Below are 24,092 nucleotides of genomic sequence, written 5' to 3' on the forward strand. Positions count from 1 at the left end.
CAGTATATAACTGAAGAACTAATACCTAGCTCTTCACTAATACAGGCATTACTAGTTTCAGCAATGAAAAAAAGAACAACATTTGTTGAGCAGCAGCATCGTGCTCGGCTGATATGCGATCTTCATCTGCAATTTTCAGTTCTTGTTCGACATGCATCAGGATCTTTAACAAGTTTACTAGACTCCTGTTCCTGCTTGTCGGACAGGGCCTATGGCCTATGGGCCGTGACCAGGTCTTGGCCCATTCAAGTGACGGGGGGCTTGGGCTCAGCACAAAATACCTTACCCTTCCTTTCGTTTCCATGGGGCGCCGGGCTGCAGCGGCGTGTCCGTGGACCGTGGCGAGGGGCGGCAGCGGCGGCTCGGGTTACGACGAGGAGGAGGAGGAATGGGGGGACTTGGAACCTTTCTTCTTCGACGAGGCGGAGGCGGTGGCTGATCATGAGAGGCGAATGCGGAGAGAGCAGGAGGAGGCGCAGAAGGCGGCGCTCTTTAGGCGCAGCGCCTCCAGGCGCCGAACGCCAGGGAGAACGCCAACAAGGCCGTGATGGCTAAGATCTCAGACTACGATCCGAAGCAGTGGGGCAAATACTACAATCGATTTTACTACGCCGACTTCTCAAAATTCGACCTCGACGAGGAGTGTAAGTCGATCAATCTTGTATTGCTAGCGTGCATCTACGTACCTTCTTTGCCAGCCATAGAACTTTAATTCATACAATTATTATCCTGCTGGATTTGTTGAATATTCAGTAATCAATCAAATATTTTACTCTGCATTCTGCTTTCTGCATACTGTGTTTTTTCTGAATAGAAAAAATATCCTACTTGGTTATGTTGCTGACTTGTGTTTGTGTTGCTGACGACTAGTTTCAGTTTCAACTCGTTAGCCAGCGTCAACAATTTTCGTCAAAAAAAAACTATGCATGTGTAGTGTCTACTTCAGTATCAGCATTAGTTTCACAGTGTAAATATGAATCTAATTAATTGGCTAGCTTTTCTTCCTTTTCGACATCACAGCTCCCCTTGAACCAATGAGATACACTAATATAATCTACAATGAGGGTGATGAGCACCGGAAGAGCGCTGCAGTGAACATTCTATCCGTGAAGATAGCTTCATTGGATGTCGGTTTCCCCATTGATGTGTACGGCACTGTAATTTTCAGAGACAGCATTGATTACAAGTGTGTTTACCTCTTCCATCGTGAGATAGATTAACCAATCAACTCAGAGGTAAGTAGGATTAGGCACTCTCTTCTTGCCTATATATAGAGAAAAAATCCAATGTTCATACTTCTGCTATTTTTGTACTGTTATATCCCTAGTAGTCGTCATTAAACATATGCAGCCTCCTAGGTGTTAGGCATCCTCTTGTTCTGAATGTGTATGTTGCTGATCAGTTAGCATAATGCCAGATGACCATGGTGTAGCCTTAATAAAGGGCACATGTTCAAAACAAAGCATATTCTTGTTCTATGTTTGTTTTTAATGTTTCTTTTAGACATGCATTCTTTAGGAGTTGATAAAATCATTTCTATTGCTTGTTTATCAATTCTGTCATGCATGTCTGGCTTCTTATTGAACCTTTTTTTTTTGCGAAAGCTTATTGAACTTCATGATAATTTTGAGACCTGTACTGATATCACTATACACGTGTACAGACAAATCGCTCGACTATTAGCAATGGCATCAGTTCATCTATGCGTGCCTAAAATTTAGTGTGATTTTATTTGTATTGGACAAATATATATCACTAACATATCATGTTTTAACTTCTCCATATAGGATGAAACATTGATCTTGACTGGCCCAAAACGAGGACTCTATTTACTAGATGATGTACATGTTGAGTTTGATTTGAAGATCAAGGATCGTCAGGTGCAGGAAGAGAAAGAACTTAGTAAAGGATGCATGACTATCAGGGGCACAGCAAGTTGATATTTGGACAGATGCGAGGTTGGCAGCGACGAAATTGCTACCAGGCTCAGTACCATGGAGGTGATGTATGCAGTTGTGAACAATGCAGTGGAGGCTACCATTGCAGTTGAAGTCCTAAGGGGAGAATTTTATGGAGAAATCACTGCTTGCACCACCGGGGTCCCTAATCATCTTGTGCTTCGTGATAGCAAAGTGGCTGGTGTGATGAACAACAGCACCAGTGTTATCCAACTTTTGCGATCCGTTGTATCTGTCTCTCTGGAGGAGATGCTGCTTGTGACTGTAGTGGCCCAGACTGGTGATGCTGATTGTGAAAGAACCATCACTTTTACTCCACATATCAACCGTGGAGATGGAGATGTAATTACTCTTGGTGTAACCAAGATCTTCGTGAAGGTTGCTTGGTCACTGATTCAATTCGTCTTTAGTTCGTAGATCTAAGCTTTACTGGTTACCTTTGTAATTTATAATGACTATATGTTGGGCACAAGTAGTAGCGTGTGTATCGACTGATATAATGTGGTGTGCTTATTATGTTGAACTGGTGTAGTAGTGTGTAAGGTTATCTTGCTAGTAGCCTAGTACAGTGGAGGCTCACACCTCATCCTACTCTTGACTGCAAAGAGAACCCATTTTTTATCTAATTTTAGCTCTTTCATTCAGCACTTGCAGAATCATTCAGGTTGGCAGCGGTGGAACCTTTAAAAAAACTGCAGAATCATTCAGGTTGGCAGCAGTGGAACCTTTTAAAAAAACTGCAGCAGTAGAACTAGAAGACGTAGGACGACCTGTGGCTGGATACGCCGCACTCCTGGATGCAGTTTTTCTTTTACCCTCAAGGGCACATGCTTCCCTGTCGTGCACATATCTTAGTACGCATCCAACGGTGCACAGCAAGAGAGCATGTGTTCTCTCAAGGGCAAACAAAAGAAAGTTAGGCATGTGCCCTCAAGGCCAGCAGGAGAACACGTGTGCCCTTGAGGACAAAAAATGAAAGTTAAGCATGTGCCCTCAAGGCAATTATCAAACACAACGCTACTTTCATCACCAGCAGTCCAGCACGCTATTCTTATACCAACTACCAAGAGATAAAAAACTGCTTTTGAAAGTTTTTGAGCAACTTTAGTCAGCCCATCCTAAGATAGTCAGATAGTATACCCTTCATGTTCTGTCTATCCTTTTACAATAAGAATTTAATACTACTACTCCGTTAAAAAGGCGTGCTGCATAATATAGCCCATCTGGCAATGCTTAGCGCACTTCAAGAATGGTTGCTTCTGATGCAAAGATGATGCACTCATCATTCATAAGATAAAAGATGCTTAGGCATAAGGATGTCAACAGGTCGGTTTCGGATCGGATATCCGTGGGTTTCGGGTTCAGCAGTTTTGGTTTTGGTTGCAGTTTTTCGCCCACGGTTTTCGGGTTCGCACTACTACACAAAATATTTTGCGCAGCATTCGCAAATAGGCCTCGGAGGCGGGCAGATTTTTAGACCACCTCGGTTAATACATAGATTAACCGAGGCAGTCCTTTTTTATTAACCGAGATGGTTAGCTAAAATCTATTAACCGAGACTGTGCTCCCAGATGGATCTAGGGCGCGGATCTCCGGTGGCCGCGCCTCCTCCAAGCACGGCACGGCGCCCCCTCCCTCTCCTCCGAGCACGGCACCCTTGAAAGGAACCGTGGCGTCTAAGAGGGAGGGTGAATTAGGCAATTTAAAACTCTAACTCTAAACTATGGCCTTTTTTTCTACCCTTAGCAAAACCTATGCAAAAGATAAACTATCTAAATGTGCAACTACGGTTTTGCTAGTATATTGCTATCTCTACCGCAAAAGGAGTTATGCAACCTAGGTTCTAAACCTATCAGCTAGTCTATCACTAAGCTAGAAAAGTAAAGCACACACTAAGATTGCAATATAAATGCGGAAGCTAAAGAGTAAGGTAGAGATATGCAAACTCCTGTCGACGACTCCGGTATTTTTACTGAGGTATCGAGAAGCGCGCAAGCTTCCCCTAGTCCTCGTTGGAGCCCCTCGCAAAGAATCCCTCGCAAGGGCCAAACTCCTGGTCGGGTAACTCCATGGATAGCCCCGGGCCTTCCCCACGCGCAAGTGGGTCTCCGGTGTGCCTTCCGGCAAGCCTCTCCCAGACCACTCCCTGCTGTCTTCACTATTAAGCTTTTGGCCGAACTGCCGTGGGCCTTGTTCCCTTCGGTACACGGTGGCGGCCACACTACAAACATGGTTGGTGTGATCTCGCAAGACTACAAGTCCCTCCGATGTACAACAATGGTGCGCGCAAGCACTGAGTGATAAGAGGTGTGCAAACCTCACTAAACACTAGGCCTAAACCTAGAGCAAGCGTATAAGCGGTGGTCTAATCAACCTAAGCACTTCGCAAAGCACCTACACTAATCACCTAATGAATCACTAAGCACTATGCATATGGATATCACTAAAATGGTGTATCAACACCCTTCATATGTTTCCTCAGCTCCACTCTACTCAAATGGCCGGTTGAGGGGTTTATTTATAAGCCCCATGGAGAAAGTAGCCATTGGGGACGAAACCTAGCTTTCTGCTACTGACCGGACGCTGCTGTTGTGCTGACCGGACGTGTTCAGTCGTCCCGACCATTGGAGCGCACGTGTTGATCAGACTCTGGGCCGAGTTTGGTCTCACTCGATCGAACGCGTCCGGTCGCGCTGGCGCCTTTCTAGAACCGATCGGACGCTGTTGTTCCTATGTTCGGTCGATCATCCGCCAGCATCCGGTCGCGATGAAGGTGTTGCCGAGATGATGAACAGTGCCTTCGTCATGTCCGGTCATGTTTCTTCTTCAGCGTCCGGTCGCCGGCTGACACTTGCCGCTGTCTCGAACCACCGATCGGAGGCGTCCGGTCCTTATAGGGCCGCGTCCGGTCACCTCTGCCGAGCTCGTTTCTTCACGATCTTGCATCTGGCTTGGTTTTCCATCTTTGTGCTTGGACTTCGCTTGGTATCTTGGATCTTCTCTTGTGCTTCTAGGGTCTTGCTTATGGTGTTGATCGTAGGATCATCATGTCGCCTTCGTCCAAGTCACGTCTTGCACCCTATTGAACTACAAAACAAATACTTGCAAGTTCATTAGTCTAATTTGATTGTATTGGTCATCAAACACCAAAATCCAAAGTAAATGGGTCTAAGGTCCATTTTCCTTATAATCTCCCCCATTTTGGTGATTGATGACAACACGACCAAAGCAAGCAAGTAATAAAATTTTTAGAATTTAAAAACTATTTACTTGTTAGGATGCAATGCAAAGGGCAATGTTATATGATGCTAAAAGATACCACATGTAAAGTTAAAAGATACTACATGTAAACATCTTTGAAAACTTATCTTGCCCTTGTTAATGTCCCCATGTGGCACTATGGATTTAAGCCTCCCACTAACTCCATAATCCACTATCCTCCCTTTCTCGGACCATTACCACTTGTAAATTAATATGATCTGGCTTGCTTTTGGTCATACAAATTCTCCCCCTTTGGAATCAAACACCGAAAAGGAAGACATTAGTAGCACAAGGGAGTGTCAAACTTTGTGATCCTTTGTATGTGGAGTGGAATAGGTCACAAAATTTGACTCTCACATTACATAGACTAAGCTCCCCCTAAATATATGCATACAAATGATGGAGAATGTAGTTTATGCATAATTGGCAAATTAATGCTCAAGGGAGTTTAATCTATATAATGCATGGAGAAAGCATATAAATACCAAAGTGAAATCAACATGATGATATCATTTTAGAAATACCACATGTGGAAACCAATTTGATTTATACCACTTGCAATAGGTGGTGGATATTTGAAGTATGATGCTTAACTCCAGGGACTCTATTTTCCTTGCAATGAGACTACTACACACATGTTAAGCTTAAAAAGGTGTTAGTTTCAAAGCATCCAACTTGTAGAGTAACCTCCCCCTAAATTTATGCACACAAGTATGGAATACTTGTAGGAGACATGCACATTGATTTTAGAATCAAAAATACCACTTGAAAGATGGCATCACATGAATGTGAGAATTATTTTTGAAAGTGATATTCGGGAGAAATTATCTATAATTTGGACTTTGGCACATATTAGATTAACAATTGTAAAACAAACTATGTGCCATGCTCATAAACAATTAAACCATGTAGGTTTGCTCCAAGGGTTAAAAGTGAAACCGAGCAAGTCTACCATAAGATATACCTAGTGTATGCAAGACATAAGATTAAACATGCAAATACAAAATCTAGGCATGAAAAAGGAACTAGATGCTAATTGAAATTGCAAGAAATTAAATCTAGTTACCTAACATGGGAAAGGGAATTTGGGTCCATAGTATTCACTAACCCGCTTGGCAATTGACATGATCCACTAAGATGCACCCCATGAAATGAACCCAAAACTATACCAAGTCTCCAAATTCTCCAAAGTCCATTGGACTTCTCACTTCCCTTTCGGGATCCAAACCTTCTTGGTGCTCTTCATGTTGGAAATGATCTCCTTTGGCACCCAAATGCGTTTGGCCCCATTGTTGGCTTGCTTGTTCACCTTGATGGCCACCACCTTGTCATTCTTCTTGTTCTTCAAGAGATAAGGTGTGGAGGCCTTCTTGTCCACCTTGTTGGTGTAGGTGTTGGAGAGCTTGCTTGTTTGTTTTTTTTATTTTTTCTCTTTCTTCTTAGCTCCTCCCCCATTCTTCACCATGCACTCATAGGACTTATGGCATTCTTTGTGGCATACGTAGCAAACCACGATTTGTCCTTCATCAAGCTTTTTCACTCCCTTGACGGTGTTATCTTGATGAAGTTGGGCTTGTTCCGTCTTACCTTTCACTTGAGTCAAATCCTTGGTGAGGCGAGCCACTTCTTGCTTGAGTTGTTCATTCTCTATTGCAACCTCTTGTGTGCATGTATCTACAACAACTTTCTCAATACAAACTTGGTTGCACAAGGGTGAGTCTTAACATAAATCATTGCAAGAAGTAGAGGCATCTTTTTTAGGCATGTCAAAGATAGTACTTTTCTTTTTAGGTGCCTCGGTGGGGGTAGTACCGATGGCTTCAAGATTAGCAACTTTATTAGTTAGCTCATCACAATGTTTGCACATAGTTTTCATTTTAGCAAGCAAACTTTTATAAGCATCTTGTGAGTTAGCTAACTTTTTCTTTAATTTTTCATTTTTCTTTACAAGTTGCTCATCATTGATTGTGCAATTATTTGTGTTTACACTAGTCTCAAGTTGCTCAATTTTAGTAGATAGCTCCATATTAAGATTGGCAAAAGTTTCATATTGTTCAAGCAAAGTAGCATAAGCTTGTTGTAAGCTATCTAGTTTTTCTTTTAATTTTTCAAGCTTTTTTTGTTGACTAGTGCAAACTTTAGCAAAGTTAAGATTTTCTTTCACAATTTCATCATAAGAAGGTAGCTCATCATCACTATCACTATTATTGTCACTATCACTAGGGATAGGCTTTTTGTTACCTCGTGCCATAAGGCACACACGAGAGGTGCTTGATGATGAGTGCTTGTGCCCTCGTCTCTTGTGATGGTCTTCTTCTTCACTTGAAGAACCATCCCATGACCTTATTGATGTGAGGGCTTTGTCCTTGCATACCTTCTTCTTTGTCTTGGGTGTGGGCTTGTTTGGACAAACTTCCACAAAGTGCCCCAACTCGCCACATCCATAGCATACTTTCTTTCTTTGCTCACTTCTTCGATTTGTGAAGATGAAATCTTGAATTTGAATGGGCACACCCTTGACATTGAGCCTTTGAATCATCTTCTCCACCTTGTTGATAAGTTTTATTGATTCTTCATCAAGGTCAGAGGTAGAGAAGGAAGATTGATCATCATCACTTGAATCTTCATCATCATCCTCATCTTCTTCTTCATCTTCACTTGAGAAACTTGAGCTTGAGCTTGTCTCAACTTTCTTGCCCTTCATCTTCTTTTTCTCACTACATGCGAGAGCTTTGCCTTTGCTTGATGATGAGGCTTCTTCTTGACCCATCTTCTGTGGCATTTCAAATGCCACTATCTTGCCAATGACTATGGCGGGGGTCATGGTGCTCAAGTCCTCCATGTTGTGAAGGATGGTGATGATGCTTGCATATTTCTTTTGTGGTAGCATGGAGATGATCTTCCTCGTGATGTCTGCATCATCTAGCTTCGTTAATCCTATTGAATGGAGCTCATTGATAATTAGATTCAAATGAGAATACATATCACGAACAAGCTCATCATCATTCATTTTAAAGGAATCACAATTTTATTTAGCTAGACAATGTTTTTGCTCACGGACATTAGTTGTGTCGTCATGGAGCTCTTGGAGTTTGAACCAAATTTCATGTGCCGTATTTAAAGTGAATACTTGGTTAAACACATCCATGCTAAAAGATTCAAACAAGCAATTTTTAGCTCTAGCATTGAAATGAATTTCTTTTTCTTCACTCTTTGTGGGTTTATCGGAATTCTTAATGGGTTTCATCCCGTCATGAGTGACTCTCCAAACACTCAAATCTACCACCTCAAGGTGACAAGCCATTCTAGCTTTATAGTAGGGGAAGTTAGTGCCGTCAAAGTGCGGAGGCCTAGAGGTATCCATCCCAACCACTCTAAATAGCGTCGGCTCAATGACGGTGAAGCCAAAGGTCCAAATTGAGCCAACCGTCTCTGATACCAATTGAAAGGGACCGTGACGCCTAAGAGGGAGGATGAATTAGGCAACTTAAAACTCTAACTCTAAACTATGGCCTCTTTTTCTACCCTTAGCAAAACCTATGCAAAAGATAAACTATCTAAATGTGCAACTACGGTTTTGCTAGTATGTTGCTATCTCTACCGCAAAAGGAGTTATGCAACCTAGGTTCCAAACCTATCAGCTAGCCTATCACTAAGCTAGGAAAGTAAAGCACACACCAAGATTGCAATATAAATAAGGAAGCTAAAGAGTAAGGTAGAGATATACAAACTCCCATCGACGACTCTGGTATTTTTACCGAGGTATCGAGAAGCGCGCAAGCTTCCCCCTAGTCCTCGTTGGAGCCCCTCGCAAGGAATCCCTCGCAAGGGCCAAGCTTCCAGTCGGGTAACTCCGTGGATAGCCCCGGGCCTTCCCCACGTGCAAGTGGGTCTCTGGTGTGCCTTCCGGCAAGCCTCTTTCGGACCGCTCCCTGCCGTCTTCACTATCAAGCTTCCAGGCGAACCGCCGTAGGCCTTGTTCCCTTCGGTACACGGTGGCGGCCACACCACAAACGTGGTTGGTGTGATCTCGCAAGACTACAAGCCCCTCCAATGTACAAAAATTGTGCGTGCAAGCACCGAGTGATAAGAGGTGTGCAAACCTCACTAAACACTAGGCCTAAACCTAGAGCAAGCACATAAGTGATGGTCTAATCAACCTAAGCACTTCACAAAGCACCTACGCTAATCACCTAATGAATCACTAAGCACTATGCATATGGAGATCACTAAAATGGTGTATCAACACCCTTCGTATGTTTCCTCAGCTCCACTCTACTCAAATGGCCGGTTGGGGGTCTATTTATAAGCCCCATAGAGAAAGTAGCTGTTGGGGTCGAAACGCAGCTTTCTGCTACTAACCGGACGTTGCTGTCGTCCTGACCGGACACGTCCAGTCGTCTCGACCGTTCGAGCGCGCGCGTTGATCGGCCTCTGGGCCGAGTCCGGTCTCACTCGATCAGAAGCGTCCAGTCACACTAGCGCCACTCTAGAACCTTTCTAGAACTGATCGGACGTTGTTGTTCTTGCGTCCTATCGATCATCCGACAGCATCCGGTCACGCTGAAGGTGTTGTCGAGATGATGAATGGTGCCTTCGTCATGTCTGGTGATGTTTCTTCTTCAGCGTCCGGTCGCCTACTGATGCTTGTCGCTGTCTCGAACCACCGATCAGACACATCCGGTCCTTATAGGGCCGCGTCCGGTCACCTCTGCCGAGCTCGTTTCTTCATGATCTTGCGTCCGGCTTGGTTCCCATCTTCGTGCTTGGACTTTGCTTGTTATCTTGGGTCTTCTCTTGTGCTTCTAGGGTCTTGCTTATGGTGTTGATTGTGGGATCATCATGTCGCCTTCGTCCAAGTCACGTCTTGTTCCCTATTGAACTACAAAATAATTACTTGCAAGTTCATTAGTCTAATTTGGTTGTGTTGGTCATCAAACACCAAAATCCAAAGTAAATGGGTTTAGGGTCTATTTTCCTTACAACCCTCTCCCTCTCCCTCTCTGGCATGCGGCGAGCAGCGCCTCCACTCCTCCACAACCAGGTGGCGGGGAGCAACCCTCCGGCGGTGGATCTAGCCGCGCTCTGACCTCCTCCCCCTCCCTCCTCTCCCTACGGCGTAGATCCAGCAGAGAGGTGGCCTACGGTGGTGGATCCAGAGGGTTGCAGCCTAGCGGCTGCAGATCTGGACTCCTCCCCTCCCTCCATGGCTCCACCGGTGGGTGGCGTCATAGATCCGGTGGGAGGGAGGCACCACGGCGCGTATCTGGTGGCGGAGGTGGCCTCTGGCGGTGGAGAGGCACCATGACAAGCAGCGGTGACCGCGACGACCCATGGATGGGCTCGGTGGGCCCGTGGATCAGCTCGGCAAGCCTATCCATGGGTTTTTCCTTTTTTTGTTTTTTATTCAATTTACCGAGGTGGGCATCAAACCACCTCAGAAAAGGTCCCATTTACCATGACCTTTTGTCCAAGGCGGTTGTGATGCCCGCCTCAGTAAATCCATTTTGCCCGCCTCAGAAAATATTTTGTGTAGTAGTGTCGGATACCCGAAAATTAGCAGGTTTGTGGATTTGTTTAGCCATGTGCCATCCTCGATTGAGAATCCGCCCCAAAAACTTACCATTCTCGATTGAGAAAATCATGCTAAATGTCCATGATAAAACTTCAATCTAAGAACATAAATCTTTAGGATTACTCAACATTAATTGGAGAAGAAGCATATTGGTATCAATCTACAAGAACAAGGGAGATATCCAAAGTTGTACTAATTATCGGGGAATTAAGTTGATGAGCGACGCTATGAAGTTATGGGAGAGAGTCATCGAGCAGCGCCTGCGAGGAACGATGCAGATATCAACAAACCAATTTGATATCTGCACAAGAGGGGGTGACATATTGGATATGACCACAACCCTATACTCACTTGGGCATGACAAGAGCCATATCCAATATGTCACCCCCTCTTGTGCCTTTTGGTAATCACTAACAAGCTAGAGAAAACTAGCTATACGACTAAGATCGTGTCCATTTGATTCTCAAGACTCTACGGATGTCCTAGGTTGTCGCTTTAAATGACAGTGGAGAGCAACTAGAGCATAAAAGACCCACACTCCAGCCCCCTTCTTACCAAATTGCTAACAAGTGTCTTTTATCCGTGGTTGCATATATCCATTAGTCAATATTAACATTAAGCATTATATTTATTGAGTGTAGCATCTATTGTGCAAAATCTCCCGTAGGTAACAAGGAATATTCACGGCTCTAGCATCGGAGCAAGCGAAGCCACATGAAACGAGATCGCAAGGAGTGCTTCTACCCTCCGTACACTGAGCCAAAGCTATTTTGGTGGCCACAGCCAAAGCGCCAAAAATTGGTCCCCATATAGGCCTTCAACTCTGGCTCTAACTCTGACCACAGAGCACTTTGGCATTAAGCCATATCAAACAGGCCTCTATATTAGGATGCCATGATCATTGAATAATTATAGCTATTAAGTTTCCTACAAAGGATAATAATAAATAGATATGCACTGTCATGTTCTAATTTTTCATCAGTTTGGAAGCTTTTTCCTTCCGTTGCAACATACAATCAAGAGAATAGAAACGTCGAAATCTTACAAGAACGAATCCTGCGGATAAAAATCGAGCCCTCATTGGGCCACGTCGTGGGAAATTCGCGGCCGTCCGCAAGGACGGACCAGATCGTGTAAATCCTGCTTTTTCAAAAAGGCCCCCGCTGAAATCAACCCGCAGTCTAAAGGCTCCTCTCAGTTCATTTGCAAAGAAGCCCTCTAATTTTACTGAATTCAACCCGCAGTCCATATTTTTAATGGACCGGCCTGCCTCAATGGGCAAAAATCGGCCCGTGCTCTTTTCCTTTTCTACGATCTTATCTTTTCTTTTCAAATCAGAGATCTTTTAAAGTTCGTAAACAAAACAGAAAAAATCATAAAAATGCCAAACCAGTTTCGTTGAGTTTCTTATGAGTAGATCTATGCAATAAAATTAAAATTAATATCATATGCATTAGTGTATTTTATTTGGTATAGATGTGGATCTATACTTTTATGTGATTGATTAATTTGTTGTTTGTATCTCATGTGAACAAAAAATATCTCCTGCCTTAACTCAGATCCCATAATTCTACCACCGGAAAAAAAACTTCTACAACCAAACCGTACAAATTCATATCCTTTTTCAAAATATTTGATGCCCAACTAAATTCTAGAAAAGTTTATTTCCTGATTCTTTTATTTAACGCTTACCCGTACTATACTCGTATATGCGAATGTAAGGAATACAATATACCATATATATATTCAAGTATTACTGTATGTATACACTTTGTTTCTTACAACTTACAACATATGTTTTTATACAAGCAATACAACTTGTCTGTTGGTATATTTAGTATCGCATATACATGCCACATTACAAAGGTACACTCCTTTTCTAACAATACCCACAAAAAAACCACTATTAATAGTTCAATTCAAAATAAATAAATAAAGGCTTAAACTACATTGGGCTCCCACGCAACTAGATCCATAATGGGCTAATGGCGGCACCACACACGCACGCGCGGCAATGCCGCGCCGTACTTTCTAGTTTCTCGACGAAGCTCATCGATATCGTCCGCCTGTAGTCTGTGGGAAAAAGTCCAGCTTAGGTCTCTCAACTTTCACGAAAGTCCGTTTTTCATCTCTTAACCTTAAAATCGAACAAAACACATCCCCCAACTTTCAAAACCATGCAAATTATATCCCTCGGTCGTTTCAGACGGTGGTTTTGCTACAGTAATGGTGGTTTTGCTACAATAACAATGGTTTTGTTTTTCTTTTTTTTTATTTATTTCGGGTGAATCTTTCAAAAATCATAGTAAAGGATAGAAGAATCATAAATAAAAAATCCAATTTTATTGTACTTCACATTAGTAGATCTACATAGTGAACATATAATATATTATGCATTAGTCCAACAAAATAGTTATAGAAGCTGCAGTTATGAATTATTCTAATTAATTATAGAAATGTATAAATCTAAAGGTACAACAAAAGTTTTGTACTAAAGCATACCATATTATATGTTTACTATGTAGATTACTCATATGGAGTCCAACAAAATTGGATTTTTTATTTTATGATTTTTCTGTGATTTACTATGATTTTTTAAAGATTCAACCAAAATAAATAAATAAAAAAGGAAAAACAAAATCATTGTTACTGTAGCAAACCACTGCCCGAATGCACCGAGGGGTGTAATTTGCACGGTTTTAAAAGTTAAGAGACGTGTTTTGTCCGGTTTTAAAGTTGAAGATGTAAAGCGGACTTTCGTGAAAGTTGAGAGACATAAACTGAACTTTTACTTAGTCTGTGACCTGGTTTCGGTGCATCAAAAGTTTTTCTAGAACTTGGGTCCATCAAATTAGTGGCTACCTGTTGTCCAAAAAGAGAGAAAAAAAATACTGGGCTGCCTATTAACAAATTGGCACACGGGATTAGGGATGAAAACGGATTGGATACGGACGGATATCACCGATATTACATTTATTTTCATTTTTCTGTCCAGATTCGGATTCGAATACGGATAGTGTCAACTATGTCGGATAGGATACGATTGGATATCGACATCATAAATATACGATTTGAGTATTCGGATACGGATACGGTATCGGATATTGATATCCGAACTCAGATACGGACAGATCTCAACCCCTCTAAACGGATTCGATTTCAAATACGATCGGAAAATATCCCTACCGTTTTCATCCCTACACGGGAGGCGGCTGATGTTCTCAGCCCATAATAAGAAGCGACCTCGGAAAAAAAAAAAAATCCTCCTAGATCACATCCGATCCACATTCCCCTTCCTTCTTTGGGCGGCGGCGTGTCCATGGCGGCGGGCGGCGGCGGCGAGTCCGTGGCGGCGGGCGGCAACCGCTTGGGAAACGACGACGACGAGGACTGTGAGGACTTGGAACCTTTCTTCTTCGACGAGGCGGAGGCGGTGGCTGATCATGAGAGGCGAATGCGGAGACAAGAGGAGGAGGCGCAGAAGGCGGCGCAGCGCCTCCAGGCGGCGATCGCCAGGAAGAACGCCAACAAGGCCGTGCTGGCTAAGATATCAGACTACGATCCGAAGCAGCGTGGCGAATACTACAATCGGTTTTACTACGCCGACTTCTCCATATTCGACCTCGACGAGGAGTGTAAGTCAATCAATCTTGTACTGCTAGCGTGCATTGATCTACCTTGTTTGCCAGCCGTAGAACTTTAATTCATACAATTATTATCCTGCTGGATTCGTTGAATATTCAGTAATCAATTAAATATTTTATTTTGCATTCTGCATATCGTGTTTTCTCAATAGAAAAATTATCCTACTTGGTTGTGTTGCTGACGACTAGTTTCAATTTCCACTCGTTAGCCAGTGTCAACAATTTTTGTCGAAAAAAAAACTATGCAACAAGTGTGTCTACTTCAGTATTAGCATTATTCCAGTGTAAACATGAATCTAATCGTCTAGCTTTTCTTCCTTTTCCACATCACAGCGCCCCTTGAACCAATGAGATACACTAATCTAATCTTCAATGAGGGTTATAAGCACCGGAAGAGTGCTGCAGTTAACATTCTATCCATGAAGATAGCATCATCAGATGTCGGTTTCCCCATTGATGTGTACGGCACTGTGATTTTCAGAGACAGCATTGATTACAAGTGTGTTTACCTCTTCCATCGTGAGAAAGATAATTGTCAACACATCAACTCAAAGGTAAGTAGGATCAGGCACTCCCTTCTTGCCTATATATTTTTGTACTGTTATCCCTATCAGTTGTCATTAAACATATGCAATCTCATAGGTGCTAAGCATCCTCTTGTTCTGAATGTATAGCTTGCTGATCAGTTAGCATAATGCCAGATGACCATGGTGTAGCCTTAATAAAGGGCACAATGTTCAGAACAGGGCATATTCTTGTTCTATGTTTGTTTTAATGTTTCTTTTACACAGGCATCCTTTAGGTCCATAGTAGTTGATAAAATCATTTCTATACCTTGCTTGTTTGTCAGTTTTGTCATGCACGTCTGGCTTCTTATTGATACTAGCATTTTGAGACATGTACTGATATCACTATACACGTGCACACTGTACAGACAAATTGCTGGACTATTAGCAATGGCATCAGTTCATCTATGCTTGCCTGAAATTTAGTGTGCTTTGTTTGTATTGGATAAATATATATCACTAACATATCATGTTTTAACTTCTCCATAGGATGAATCATTGATCTTGACTGGCCCAAAACGAGGACTCTATTTACTAGATGATGTACATGTTGAGTTTGATTTGAAGATCAAGGATCATCAGGTGCAGGAAGAGAAAGAACTTAGTAAAGGATGCTTGACTATCAGGGGCACAGCAAGTCGATATTTGGACAGATGCAAGGTTGACAGCGATGATCTTGCTACCAGGCTCAGTACCATGGAGGTGATGTATGCAGTTGTGAACAATGCAGTGGAGGCTACCATTGCAGTTGAAGTCCTAAGGGGAGAATTTTATGGAGAAATCACTGCTTGCACCACCGGGGTCCCTAATCATCTTGTGCTTCATGATAGCAAACTGGCTGGTGTGATGAACAAGGACAACAGCACCGGTAGAGGTGTTATCCAACTTTTGCAATCCATTGTCTCTGTCTCTGTGGAGGAGATGCTGGTTTTGACTATCGTGGTCCAGACTGGTGATGCTGAATGTGAAAGAACCATCACTTTTGCTCCACACATCAATGGTGGAGACGGAGATATAATTACTCTTGGTGTAACCAAGATGTTGGTGAGGGTTGCTTGGTCACTGATTCGTCTCTAGTTCGTAGCGCTAAGCATATGTTGGCCGCAATGTATCGACTTGTATAATGTGATGTGCTTGTTATGTTGAACTAGTGTGGTAGTGTGTAAGGTTATCTTGCTAGTACAGTGGAATCCGACGCCTCATCCTAGGCGTGACTGCAAAGAGAGCCCACATCTATCCAATCAGACTGACCAGTGTTCTGATGCTGAAACTAGTGAGAGATTGTTTTATTTGGTTCAGTATTATCGAGCAAAGAAGATTCTTCGATTAGCGTTGTTTTTTCCCTTCAGCATCGCTCTTTACAATGCCACTCTACTTGATCTTCCTCCAACCTTCTCTCCTGCTTCAAGAACCGTTTGTAACAGCCCATGCTGTGGATAGTCATTGCCTTAGCTCTCTCATTCAGGAGTTTGGCAGGATCATTTTGGTCGACCGATCAGACTTGGGACACTTGTGCCGGTTTGCCACTCGTTCTGGTAGCAGGGGAACCTGAGAACTCGCACCACCCTGCACTGATCCCCATGATACTCCAGCCAGCTAGCTTTGCTCTGTTTTTATAGCCCCCATGAAACACAGCGGCATACTTCCATCACCAGCGTGCTGGGAAATGACACATTCAGCTTTTCAAATAGCTAGAAATTCTAATCCTAATAGATCTCTTTGATACTTCCTCTGTACTAAATTACAAGATGTTTTGACATTTCAAAATTCATAGCTTTTACTCCCTCCGTTCCTTAATGTAAGCCATATAGTTTTTAGCACTAATATTAACGCACGGCTTGGGAAAGGATATGAGACCGAGGAAAAAAAAGGAAAATCAGGCCATCTTTTCTCTCCCAATCAGATTGCTTCTTAAATCTAAGAGATTGGTTAGGGTATGTGCTATGTATGGTGGGAAGGTTTTCAAACTAATCGGCGTGGGAGCTGATACGTACCTATATTTTGAAATTTTCTTTAGAAATCTATATGGCTTATATTAAGGAACGGAGGGAGTATTATGTATTGGGACTAGATGCATAGCAAAAGCTATAAACCTAGAAATGTTAATATATTTTATAATTTGAAACGGAGGGAGAAGTATATTGAGTAAATTGAATAGGAATCCTAATTTAAATAGAAAGGATAAGACTATATCTCGTTCGGTCTGCTTGGTTTCCGATTTTAATTTTCTTCGTCACTAATCCACGTCTCATATGGCATGGGTTTCCTATTTTTGATTTTTTTTCCACACAGATTGTTTCCTATTTTCACAAAATCACGTCTATAGGTGCCTATGTTGCTGAATGTTTCCTGTTACTGAATCTTTTTTATTTCTCCAAAGGCCCATATTTTCACGGCCTTTCCCAGCATATGAGGTCGATTTTTTTATTGTTTGTTTCCATCTTTCATACATCATCACTTGTTCATCTTTTATTGGTTGCTTCTTATTCTTTATGTTTTTTCCGACCTCACAAAAACTGCTAGAAGTGCAAGAAGAATATATATATATAATACCGAACATCAAAATACAAAGCCAAATTGCTTTCCTTATTTTTATTGGTTTGGCTCTCCATAACTAACTTTATGAATATGAAAAACGCCTATATTCGTCTGACGTATACATAGTTTGGACACAACAGGTTCTTAAGGTAACCTAGATAAATAAAGGTCCTAATTAAATAGATCTTTCCGACTCTAAGTAAATTACATATAAAAATCATCTAACGAGTTTTGTTCTAATCTCCCTTTGTTTTTTTTTCGTTTTTCTTTTCCTTTTTTTTGCTTTTATTTTCATGTGTTCTCGTTCACAGCGGTGGTTTTGCATTTCATTCCTTTACCTTTATGTTTTCTTTTTTTTGTTTTCATCGCCTCCTTCGTTTTGGTTTTCGTTCCGTTTTTCTTTTTCGTTTTTCTGTTTGCCTATTTGCTATTCTCTTCGTTCCAAATTATAAAACGTTCGACTTTTTGACCTTAAGTTTGATCGCTCATCTTATTCAAAAAATTTATGCAAATATAGTTAAATTTAAGTCATTTTTGAAGAACTTTTATTAATAAACCAAGGTTTATGTCCTATGGTTTCATTTAAAAAGATAAAGCAAGCCACAACAAGAGATGTGATATTTTATATAATTTTTTGAATAAAATAAGAATCATAATTGAACGAGTTTTGTTCTAATCCCCCTTTGTTTTATTTTTTTGTTTTTTTCCTTTTTCATTTTCCTTTCCTATGTTTTTGTTCACCGCTGTGGTTTTAGATTTCGTTCCTTTTCCTTTATGTTTTTCTTTTTCTGTTTTTCATCGTCTCCTTCGTTTTGGTTTCCGTTCCATTTTCTTTATGTTTTTTTGTTTGCCTGTCTACTCTCCATTCCAATTTATAAGACATTTGATTTTTTTGACCCTAAGTTTGATCGCTCATCTTATTAAAAAAGTTTATGCAAATATAGTTAAATTTAAGTCGTTGAAGAATTTTTATTAATAAAACAAGTCACAGCAAAAGATGTGATATTTTGTATAATTTTTTTAATAAAACGAACGGTTAAACTTGGGGGTCTTATAATCTTTAATGGAATTAGTAGTAAATTAAAACGGCTATATATACCCTGTGCATATGCCACGCAAACAGTGTTTTGTTTTTAGCAAAACGTAAAGCCGATGCTCGTCACCAAGATCACATCGGATCGGATACGTTCCCCATCCTTCCTTGGGCGGCGGCCAGTGGCGGACGCAGGAATTAAAAATTGGGTGTACAGATTACATATGTATACACATGCTGAACTAAACCATTGTGGCATATGTAAAGCTAAACGTCCATCAATTCAGAGCAAACAGTACTAGAACTAGAGCAGAGTACATTAGTATAATTAATTAATACATACAATATTTTTGAAGTCTCAACTAATAAAGGAACATTACAAATTTATTCGACGAGGCGACTTTTGGAATCGAGAGATGATGTCTTCATCAGCAACACATAGAAAAAATTGCTTCTCAATGAATGTAACCAAGCAATCATTCAAGTACGGATCCCCCATGCTATTTCTTAGCTTGTTCTTTATGAAGTTCATCACTGAAAATGCTCTTTCAACACTTGCAGTTGCAACCGGTAGCAATAGGACTAATTTCAGAAGCTTGTAGACATACGAGTGTAAGACACGCTTATTTGTTTCAACAAGCAAAACTGAAAGCTCGGCAATACTTTTCACTTTGCTAAATCTTTTATCACCACGCATATAAACAATAAAAGTTACCAAGCTGATAGGTTAGACGTCTCAAATCAGTGACTGAGAAGTCTATGGGATAAAACTTTGCAAGTTTTACTAAATTGTCCTTTTCAAAAGAAGCAAATGAACCACAAAGACTTCAAATCAACAACTTTTAATCTCTTTACTTGACTGAATCCCTACAATTATATATATATGCTTAATTAAACAAATATGAATCAATTGCAAATTTGCAACAACCAATCAAAGATAAACTAATACTGTCTACTGAGGGCTAGATGTCTAGAACACCAACCTGTGGTGGCTGTGGCTCTGAACTTGCTGTTTGAACTGTTGCCGCTGCGTCTGCGTGTGGGTGCGGCGCCGGCGTGGCTTGCTCCATCTCGTCCTCGGCGACTGCGGTATCTTCCCCCAAGCCGGTCGTAGCCTCCGCTTCAGACGCCTCCGCGCCAGCCATGGGTTCTTCTAAGCGCATCTCGTCCTCAGAGCTCAGATCCGCGCGACCGCGATCGCGACCGGCAGCCGTCCGGCGCCCACCGGCGCCTGGTGGTGCCATAGCGAGGAACTACGAAGGGAATTTTTTTTTGTTCGAGTCGATGCAGCGGGGGGCGACGAGCGTTGGAGCCTGTAGGCAACCACGGTGCTCTGGTTCCCTCCGTGACTTTCCTTCTTGGGCTAGCAGGCCGGCCCAGCTAGATGGTGCACGGGAGGCGGCAAGAAACTAGCCTTTTAACACTTTCTTGGATCAAATATACAAAGTTTGGTCTACTTACATGTATTATACATGTATATGCATAGTAGCTGTAATTTTTTTTCTCAAAATTATTGGGTGTACATCTGTACACCCATGTCCACGTACTGCGTCCGCCCATGGCGGCGGCGTGTTCATGGCAGCAGGCGGCGGCTGCGGCGTGTCTGTGGCGGCGGGCGGCAGCTGCGTGGAGTACGACGTCGGCGAGGTCTGGGGGGGACTTGGAACCTTTCTTCTTCGACGAGGCGGAGGCGGTGGCTGATCATGAGAGGCGAAGGCAGAGAGAAGAGGAGGAGGCGCAGCGCCTCCAGGAGGCGGTCGCCAGGGAGAACGCCAACAAGGCCGTGAGGGCTCAGATCTCAGACTACGATCCAAAGCAGGATGGCGAATACTACAACCGATTTCACTTCGCCGACTTCTCCGAATTCGACCTCGACGAGGAGTGTAAGTAAATCAATCTTGTACTGCTATTGTGAATTATACCTTGTTTGCAAGCCGTACAATACAATTATTATCCTGCTGGATTCATTGAATATCCAGTAATCAATCAAATTATTTTACTCTGCATTCTGCACAGGTGTTTTCTCTGCATAGAAAAATTATCCTGCTGGGTTGTGTTGCTGACAACTAGTTTCAGTTTCAACTCGAGTTAGCCAGTGTTAAAACATTAGTTTTAAGGTGTAAACATGAATCTAATCGGCTAATTTTCTTTTCCTTTTCCACATCACAGCGCCCCTTGAACCAATGAGATACACCAATATAATCTACAATGAGGGTGATGAGCACTGGAAGAGTGCTGCAGTGAACATTTTATCCGTGAAGATAGCATCATCAGATGTCGGTTTCCCCATTGATGTGTATGGCACTCTAATTTTCAGAGACAGCATTGATTACAAGTGTGTTTACCTCTTCCACCGCGAGAAAGAGAACTGTCAAACCATCACCTCAAAGGTAAGTAGGATTAGGCAGTAGGCAGTCCTTGCCTATATATAGAGAAAAATCCAATGTTCATACCTGTCTGGTGTCTGGTATTTTTCGTACTGTTATCTCTTGTAGTCATATGCAGTCTCCGGTGCTAGGCATCCTCTTGTTCCGAATGTGTATGTTGCTCAAAGGTTGAATTTTACATATGCATGCCTCTGATCAGTGATCAGTTAGCATAATGTCAAATGACCATGTTGTAGCCTTAAAAGGCACATGTTCAAAATGAAGGGTACTCTTCTTCTATGTTTGTTTTTAATGTTTCTTTTAGACATTAAAGAACGGACTAAAGGGTCAGCTACTTAGCCAACTTTCATAATTAAATACCATCACTGTATGAATAACTCTTATTGTGAAAAAGAGTTATTTACTCTATAATGGATGGGTAGAGCCAAAGAATGTTCTTTAGGTCCATACTAGTTGATAGAATCTTTTATATAGCTCAATTGTTTATCAATTCGTCATGCACGTTTGGCTTCTTATTCTTATACACATGTACAAACAAACCGCTAGATTATTATCAATGTGATATTATGGCTACAATTCATCTATGCATGCCTGAAAAATTGTATTGGATAAATTTATATATCTAACATATCATGTAAACTTTTCCATAGGATGAATCATTGATCTTGACTGGCCCAAAACGAGGACTCTTTTTACTAGATGATGTATATGTTGAGATTGATTTGAAGATCAAGGATCGTCAAGTGCAGGAGGAGAAAGAACTTAGTAAAGGATTCTTTAATATCAGGGGCATACCAAGTCGATATTTGGACAAATGCAAGGTTGAAAGCAAAAATCTTGCTACCAGGCTCAGTACCATGGAAGTGATGTATGCAGTTGTGAACAATGCAGTGGAGGCTACCATTGAAGTTGAAATCCTGAGGGGAGAACTTCATGGAAAAATCGTTGCTTGCACCACCGGCGTCCCTGATCATCTTGTGCTTCATGATAGCAAACTGGCTGGTGTGATGAACAAGGACGACATCACCGGTAGAGGTGTTATCCAACTTTTAAGATCCGTTGTGTCCGTCTCTCTTGAGGAGATGCTGTTAGTGACTATCGTGGCACAGACTGGTGATGCTGAATGTGAAAGAACCATCACTTTCAACCCACATGTCAGTGGTGGAGACGGAGATGTGATTACTGTTGGTGTAGCAAAGTTGTTGGTGAAGATTGCTTGGTCACTGATTAGTCAGTAGTTTGTAGGCTTTGTAGCTTTGAGCTTTACTGGTTCACTTAGTAATTTATAATGACTATGTTTGGGCACAAAAGTAGTAGTGTGTGTATCGACTGGTATTTTGAATTTGTGATGTGCGTGTTATGTTGAACTGGTGTAGTAGTGTGCAAGGTTATCTTGCTAGTAGCCTAGTACAGTGGAGGCTCACACCTCATCCTATTCTTGACTTCAGAGAGAACCCATTTTTATCTAATGTTAGCTGTCATTCAGCACTAGCAGAATCATTCGGGTTGGCAGCGGTGGAACCTTTTTTTTTAAAAAAAAAACAACTACAGAATCGTTCAGGTTGGCAGCAGTGGATCCTTTTAAAAAAAAACTGCAGCAGTAGAACTAGAAGACGTAGGACGACGACCTGTCGCTAGATAAGGGGCACCCCTGGGATGCAGTTTCTCTTTTACCCTCAAAGGGCACATGCTTCGCTGTTGTGCACATATCCTAGTACCCATCCGACGGTGCACAGCAAGAGAGCATGTGTGCTCAAGGTCAAGGGCAAACAAAAGAAAACAAAGCATGTGCTCTCAAGGCCACCAGTAGAACACACGTGTGCCCTTTATAGGACAAAAAATGAAAGTTAAGCATGTGCCCTCAAGGCAATTATCAAACACAACGCTACTTTCATCACCAGCGTGCTGCTCTTATACCAAGAGATCTAAAAAAAAGTGCTTCTTGAAAGTTTTTGAGCAACTTTAGTCAGCCCATACTAATTTGCCTGTGTACAATAAGAATTTAATACTACTACTTCATTAAAAAGGCGTGCTGCATAAGTGCATGTTTGGTTAATAGGACTAAGGACTAGGGACTATATTAGGACCACTGGTTCTAATTAACTCCTCTTGAGAGACTAGTGGAATAAGGACTACTAGTCTCTCTTTTAGTCCCTATGTTTGGTAATTTAGAGACAAATGAGACTAAAATCTAGTCGCTAGTCCCTAGTCCTTGAGAAACCAAACAGGACCTAAATAGCCCATGGCAGTGCTTAGCACTTAAGAATGGTTGCTTCTAAATGCAAGATGCGGACTCATCATAAGATAAAATAAAAAATGCTTAGGCACATAGCTAGCAAGCTTGGTACACATGCTAGGCATACCAAAAAAAAATACCATAGGGTCCTGGGTGCGCTTTTACTTTTGTTCCAGTAAATTAAATAAATAAGTTAGGATATCGAGGAAGATCCTGAGTTGATATAAACAGTTACCATGAAATATCGTAATGCTAATACGAAATACAAGGCCTAGGTATTAAAGAAACCATTATGGTATTCAACACAAGAAAATACTAGGTTAAAAAAATCAGCATGAGTAAGCCAAAAAAACCAAGGCCATTTACACCCAAAAAAAAAAGAACAAAAAACAGGCCAACCACAAACCTACAATTTCATTGATAAAGTCATGATAAAATGCGCACAACAAAAACTTTAATCCACACACAGAAAATCCTTAAGATTGGTGGAAGTAGCTGAGCAAAGAAATAATAAGTTCCAAAGCTAACAGATAGAAACCATCCAGTCTAATAGACAATTTCATGAAACATATTACTCTTAATGAAACATAGTAGGAAAATGTAGAGATATCAGAGTTGTAAAATCTACCATTCTTGATTGAGAAAATCATGCTAAATGTGCATGATAAACTTCAATCTAAGAACATAAATCTTCAGGAGTACTCAGCATTAATTAATCCAGCAAACAGAACAAGACAACCAATTATAGTCCCAATCGAAATTGAGAGTACGGAATACATAAATCATATAATTTGCTGACAAATCTATTAGGAAAAGGCTCAAAAACTATATTCTCCATTGACAAACCATGAAGAAATGAGTACGGAAAAACTTTAAGACGCAAAGCCTTCGATG

At 41.6% G+C, this 24,092-nt stretch overlaps 1 protein-coding gene and 2 pseudogenes across 1 annotated transcript; all 3 read left to right on the top strand.

The window, feature by feature from the left end:
- The first annotated feature begins 302 nt into the window (after positions 1–302).
- Positions 303–2,511, top strand: LOC136507251 (uncharacterized; annotated as a pseudogene).
- An 11,544-nt stretch (positions 2,512–14,055) lies between these two features.
- LOC136509222 (uncharacterized) lies at positions 14,056–16,327 on the top strand. The gene is made up of 3 exons (XM_066504047.1): positions 14,056–14,429; positions 14,772–14,992; positions 15,494–16,327. Exons 1-3 carry the CDS (start codon positions 14,114–14,116, stop codon positions 16,079–16,081), a joined length of 1,125 nt encoding a protein of 374 aa, XP_066360144.1. The 5' UTR covers positions 14,056–14,113; the 3' UTR covers positions 16,082–16,327.
- Positions 16,328–20,150: 3,823 nt separating this feature from the next.
- On the top strand, positions 20,151–22,329 carry LOC136506412 (uncharacterized; annotated as a pseudogene).
- The last annotated feature ends 1,763 nt before the right edge of the window (positions 22,330–24,092 follow it).

Source organism: Miscanthus floridulus, chromosome 15, assembly GCF_019320115.1.
Source record: "Miscanthus floridulus cultivar M001 chromosome 15, ASM1932011v1, whole genome shotgun sequence".
Taxonomy (NCBI): domain Eukaryota; kingdom Viridiplantae; phylum Streptophyta; class Magnoliopsida; order Poales; family Poaceae; genus Miscanthus; species Miscanthus floridulus.

Excerpts from the sequence above, each read along its gene's own strand:
- LOC136509222 (XM_066504047.1), top strand. The coding sequence starts at position 14,114 with ATGGCGGCGGGCGGCGGCGGCGAGTCCGTGGCGGCGGGCGGCAACCGC. Across the intron at positions 14,430-14,771 it reads ATTCGACCTCGACGAGGAGT|CGCCCCTTGAACCAATGAGA; the intron begins GTAAGTCAATCA and ends TCCACATCACAG. Across the intron at positions 14,993-15,493 it reads GTCAACACATCAACTCAAAG|GATGAATCATTGATCTTGAC; the intron begins GTAAGTAGGATC and ends ACTTCTCCATAG.